Source organism: Phascolarctos cinereus, unplaced genomic scaffold (genome assembly GCF_003287225.1).
Source record: "Phascolarctos cinereus isolate Bilbo 61053 unplaced genomic scaffold, phaCin_HiC Scaffold_726;HRSCAF=1367, whole genome shotgun sequence".
Classification (NCBI taxonomy): Eukaryota; Metazoa; Chordata; class Mammalia; order Diprotodontia; family Phascolarctidae; genus Phascolarctos; species Phascolarctos cinereus.
This window is the reverse complement of record NW_027556098.1, coordinates 392,761,716-392,767,715: the sequence shown is the minus strand read 5'-3', so window position 1 is coordinate 392,767,715 and position 6,000 is coordinate 392,761,716. Positions and strand designations below refer to the sequence as shown.

Sequence of the window (6,000 nt, the reverse complement as noted above, 5' to 3'; positions counted from 1 at the left end):
ATTGGGACTTAATTCCGGAACAACTTAAGTGCATTTCAGTATATCACTATGTTTATATCAGAATTCATAATTTCCTCAAAGGGCACAAGATTCTCAGACCCACTGGAAATTTTTTTAAGCCTTTTTTTTTTGGTGGATGCTTTATTTTTAAAATTAATTTATTTTGATTTATCAACAATCACTTCCATAAGCTTTTGAGTTTAAAATTTTTCTCCTCCTTCCTCCCCACCACCCACCCCAAGACGGTGCACAATCGGGTATAGGCTATATATATATATATACACATACACACACACACACACATACACACACACACAATATCACACACACATATATGTATATACACATTCCTATTAAACATATTTTCACATTAGTGATGTTGTAGGTAAGAATTAGAACCAATAGGAGGAACCACCAGAAAGAGGAAACAAAACACAACAGAAGCCAAAAAAATAGCAAATAGTCTGCTTCCATCTGCATTCAAACTCCATAGTTCTTTCTTTGGATGTGGACAGCATTTTTCATCCCAAGGCCTCTGGAGATGTCTTAGATCCTTATTTTGCTGGGAAGGGTTATGTTTATCAATATCAGTCATCGCACAACTTGGCTGTTATTGTGTACGATGTCCTTTTGGTTCTGCTCACTTCATTCAGGGATGCTTTATATTTTAAAGTGTCCATTTCCTACAGGCTTATCTGGACTTCGGACAATGGTTTCGGATTATTCTTGAAAGTGAATTTCTGTAGTTTTGTGGCCCTTTTCCCAGTTTTAGTAATCCAGCCTTTGTATTATCTTAGTGTTTTTTCTTCAAAAGTTAGCAGCTTTTTTTTTTTAAACTGGCTTTCTTGACGTTCTTCTAACTTTAAGAACCGTATGAAGCACTACGGAGGGCTCAACACCCATCCCTGGAGCCTCCGGGTCACTCCGAAGAACTTTGCTTATTTTGTGAGGATTAGTTTGTTTCCCAGAGATAGTTTGTCAGTTGCTGGCATTATATTTCATTTTTGGCCACACTTTCCTTTTCGCTTTGGTATAACTGCTCTTATGTCATTATTGGCTTGAATGGTCCTCGAAAGCACTTGACTCACCTACACCACTAGCTGCTGCCACATCTCCAATAGTCATTGAAAATGTATGCTCTTTAAGAGCTACAACTTTTGTCCTTCTTCTTGAAGCAACAGCCATTCTTAAAGATTGTAGGCTGGAAAGCGTGGCAAAAGAGAGCGATGGAATGTATTTATAGCCCGAAAGGCAGCACTCAGCTGATAGAGAACTAATTAGAGATGGGGAGGCCAGCTTGACTCAGTTTTACTCAAAGTTGGATGTGCCGAGTTAGGCTGGTGTCAGCATAAGCAAAAGCCCATGGCCCTTGCCAACGCCGAGTGAAACCGTGTCAAAACGGTTGCTTGTCCCAAGTAATTTACACACCATTGGAGCTTGAAATCCTATGATCAGATAACTGAAGATGTAATCTGAGGGAGAAAGTCATCTATGAATGCCTGGTACATTCCTTCTTTTCAGCAAGGATAATGTATGTGTGAATATAACATTCTTATAAGGGTTTTATAGAGATAAAAAATAGGTCTATCGGCTGGTGGTCTTTTCCATTCTTTTACAATCTTCCCCTTTTGCAAGTATCTTGGAAATTCATTCCTTTCTGCCTTGAAATAGTATCACAGCCAGTGCAGTTTCCCTTGACAGTTGGTCAGATCCCACCATGCTTCCTGACTTTTATCTCCTTCAATGGGCAAAATATCCTCACATCAGTCCACAGGGTACTGAAGCAGTCAGGTTCAAGGGCAGGGATGTCAGTACTGTCGCTGATGAAAACTGATCACCGGACACACCCAGCAGAGCCTTCGACTGACCAAGATTCTTAGAATGAGGCAGCTTAGGTGGTTTTCACACCACACTCTGCAGGCTGATTTTCTGATTGACTATTTCTCATCTCTATTGTAAGGAGACAGCCTTCAGTCTTTTATCACAGTGTCCTCTGAAGTCACGCAGGTGAATTTGTACTCTGATATAGCATACTCTCTCTGACTGGCAAGATATTTTTACTGGCTGAGGCATTTTCTGGCCAAAATTCTTTCATTTATTGCTAGAATATCAATATGGATGTGGTTTATTTCCTCCAATAGAGAGTTTAAGAATTGTGTGGTTCTTAATACCCAATTCCCTTTTGCCATTAGAAGTGTAGCAACAAATAAGGATTGTATGTGGGTCTCCTGGGTTTCCAGGACCTGCCTGAATTTTGTTGACCTGGCCTTCTTGAACCCAGGGTCGCCACCTTACTACAATGAAATATCAGAGGACTTCAGTGAAGAATTTAAAAATGTACTTAGACACTGACAAAAATGTGTAACACTGGACAAATTTTGAACAACCTGACTGTGTAGAGAGCTATAGCTGAATATAAAAGATTATTTGAACTTTAATTTTGTTTTCTTAATGAACACAGACTGTGGTTCTTAAGAAGAACAGTGTTAGTCATACAGGTGAACTTCCTCTCTGCACTTAACATTCTGCAAGGTACTAACTTCTAAGGCCTCCAGTGGGGATTTGGGACATCAGTAAAATAGCATAGCTTATTCCATAAAGATGGAGAGGTCCTAAGTTAAGGGATTCATGAGGTTACAGATTTAGAATGGGGATTTAGATATCATCTATTCTAAGCTCTTACTTTTAGAGATGAGGAAATGGGCCTGGAGAAGTGACCTGCCTAGCTTCCCATAGGTCATAGGTTAACTGAGTTGGTATTTGAATTGAAGTCCTCAGACCCAGCATGTTTCCCACAACCCATGCTACTCAAGGGTGGAAGTCAGATGGGTCTACATTCTTCAATTAGTGAACATTTTCGTGTTGTTTTTCATCAGCTCATCATTCATGATTTATGAAGGTGTACTCCAGTGCTATAAGCCACGTGACCCTACACACACTATGGACCTTCTTTGGGCTCCAGTCTCATCCAGAACATGAATGAGGGGTAGAGAAGACCTTCCTATGTCCCTTTCTGGCTCCCACCTCTAGGTGGCACTTCTACTTTCTCTGGCCACTTGGATGGTGACAGTGGTAGTTTTCTTTGGATGACATCTGGTTGGAGGACTTAGTTAATGGTCTTACTTGGCTTCTAGACCAAGTCCACAATCATTGATCATCTTAGGAAACTCAACTATCTCCCATTTCTATTTGCAATAGCCTGTAAGTTCTTTGAGAGTAGGGGCTATTTCAACTCTGTCTTTGTATACCTAGCATAGTGTCTGACACATAGTAGGTGCTTAATACTTGAACAGAATTGAAAGTTTCCTATATTCAAGCCCTTTTAATTGTAGTAGCAGCTGGTTTTTTGCTACACTCCAGACCTTCTGTTCCAGCCATTCTTGTGGGTCACTCCTCCCCAATTCTGAAATTGGGCCCTCACCCAATACAATTAATTAACCTCCAACCTATGAATACAAGCCCTGAACTACCCTTCTCTCCCTCATCTCTGTCCAAGTACAATTCTACATAGGTGATATCAAGTATTAGTGATCACTCCAAACATTTGTTCAATGACAAAGGGGTAGAAAGATGATTTATTAGCCCAGTAGGACCCTGTTCCCCCAGAGATACAGCCACGCCTTCCCCGTGGGTTACCGATGGCTTCTGACATGGCACATAAAAACTGCTAGGGTGGTGACTGTGGAAGATCCATCAGTCTGGCAAGCTGTAGTGGGTTTTCTGAAGTTCCTACCAGCGAATTTAGCCTGGCTGCCCAGCTGTTCTTCAATTCTGCAGAGAACAGAAAGAGTGAAACCCAACATGTGTCAAATTCTAATGCCATAAAATTCCTTGCTTAGGGATTGGAGCAAGTAAAGTAGGCAGTGCATGAGATGGAAAATGGAAATGATGCTACCTGCTTCCTCTGGGGGTTGGGTCACAGCAGATAATTCACAAACCTTCAAGTGTAATAGAAAGGTTAGTGGTTCTTATAATTACCCCTCTAACCCAAGTGGGTCAAGAAGGGCCAAATGCTCTGGCACATCCCTCTCAGGATATGGGGAGCCCAGAATCTGGCCAGTTTCTCTCCCACTCTAATCACAGTTCTCAGCAACTTCCTTTAGCACAACTTCTTGTAAACGATCTTCTTATAACATACTATGTCTGATTTTCCCATCCTCTGGCCGCCTCCTAACCCACAGCCCCTGTGACAGAGGGCCAGGGGCCTCCTCTCTGCCTGGACCCCACAGCCTCGGCTGCCAAGTTCCCAGCATCTAGTGATGTCACTCTGTCCGGACTGGTGCTGTCCTCTGTGGGCCTGTATGGTCACCTCCCCTCCTTTCTCACAGTGGCGGTGGGTTGGGGGGAGGTGGCTGTCCTGTTCCCTGCAACCCCAGCTCTCATTCTTGACAATTCCAATATTCACACTGATGTCCTTCCAAACATCCTGTCCTTCCAGGTGATCAGCTGGCTCGTGTCACCCCATTTCCATCCCATGCCAGCCACGCGTAGGCATGGCTGCATCTTAGATTTCTCCAGGGCCCCAAACTCTGATCATGATTTCCATCTTCTCATCTCTCTAAGTCACCCCAATCTTTGACTCCTCAGTCACTACCCAAAATGGCCTGTTTTGATTAATATCTGTGCAAATCCTGGCTCTCCTCCCCTTTTATCCCTCCCTCCTTTTCCTCTTCCTCTCCTCACTGCCCCCCCCCCATACTGTTCCTGGTGATTTTTACATATTGAGACTTAGAAGACTGTAATAATACTGCTAGGAAGAGTCAAAAGTATATCCTGTATTCAAATCAGACTTCTTTCCTCTTCTCTGGGCTCTTCTGGCTGGTCTAGGCTACCAAATCAAAACATTCATGTAAAACTGTGTTTAACAGTCAATTCCAGGAAAGCTTCATACGTACACTATAAATATGGATACACAGACAACACTTTCCTTGAGTCGCATATTAACTATAGCATTGTACATCACAATGAAAATGTGTGACTTAAGGGCAATAAATCTAAGCACATATATACCTTTGCAACCTTTATATTGTAAATAATAAAAAGTTCTGCTTTAAAAAAAAAATCTTCTACTCTATCACACAGCTACCAAAATAATCTAACAGACAAAGACTATGTCACTCTCCTGCTCACAAACCTTAAGTGGCTCTCTACTGCCTAGAATGGAAAGTAAAACTAATGACCTTGAAGCACTTAGGTCCCCCCAAAATGGGCTCCAACCTCCCTTTCTAGCTTGAATTCCCATTACTCCCCTGGACTGCTAGCTGTTTCCTGAACTTGCAATGTGAGGACAGTAGCTAGGTGGTGGGTGCAGTGCATACAGCGCCAAGCCTGCAGTTGGGAAGAATTAGGTTCAGATCCAGCCTCAGACACTAGCTGTGTGACCCAGGGCAAGTCACTTCACCCTCTCTGCCTCAGTTTCCTCACCTGTAAAATGAGCTGGAGAAGGAAATGGTAAACCAGTCCAGTATCTTTGCCAAGAGAACCCCAAATGGGGTCCTGAAGACTCAGACACGACTGAACAACAAGAAGAACAAAGCCTTGAACATAGTTCTGAATAATAATCAATAGTCGGCATTATTCTCTTTGCAGATGAGCATGTCCAAGCCAGAAAAAACAACGGAAAGTGCTGTTCATGCTCCCTGGGCTGAATCCAGACCCTAAATTCCTAGGGTTGAGGTCTACCACTTAGCACCACTTAAGGATTCCGACCAGGGTGCTTCTCTGTCCCTCTGAGCCTGCATTTCCTTCTTGACAAGTGTGAATAACAATATTTACAACTCCCTACTTCACAGAGCTGTGGTGAGAATCAAGGGAGATAATGCATGTGGAGAACCTTGGAACATCCAAGTGCTAGGCCACACGGACAGAAATCTTTTACAACATAGAAATAACGGCACTTTTGGAAGACAGAAGGTAGATCTGGGGCAAACTGTGGCATGGAAGCTGTGAGAGAAGATCACAAGATGAACAAATGTGACAACTAGTGTTTTATATAATGAT

The 6,000-nt window shown here is 42.5% G+C and overlaps 1 protein-coding gene across 7 annotated transcripts in view; it reads right to left on the bottom strand.

Annotated features, from left to right (window-relative positions):
* Positions 1-3,543: 3,543 nt before the first annotated feature.
* Positions 3,544-6,000, bottom strand: part of LOC110199627 (alpha-enolase-like) — a 35,815-nt gene continuing 33,358 nt past the window's right edge. For 5 of the 7 annotated variants that reach the window (XM_020974513.2, XM_020974504.2, XM_020974519.2 and 2 more), the window contains one exon: positions 3,544-3,771. In XM_020974513.2, the coding sequence (XP_020830172.1) occupies positions 3,633-3,771 (139 nt within the window). In that variant the 3' untranslated portion in view covers positions 3,544-3,632. Of the gene's footprint in view, positions 3,772-3,895; positions 3,939-6,000 lie in introns of all 7 variants that reach the window. The other 2 variants (XM_020974535.2, XR_002322013.2) reach the window with 2 other exon arrangements.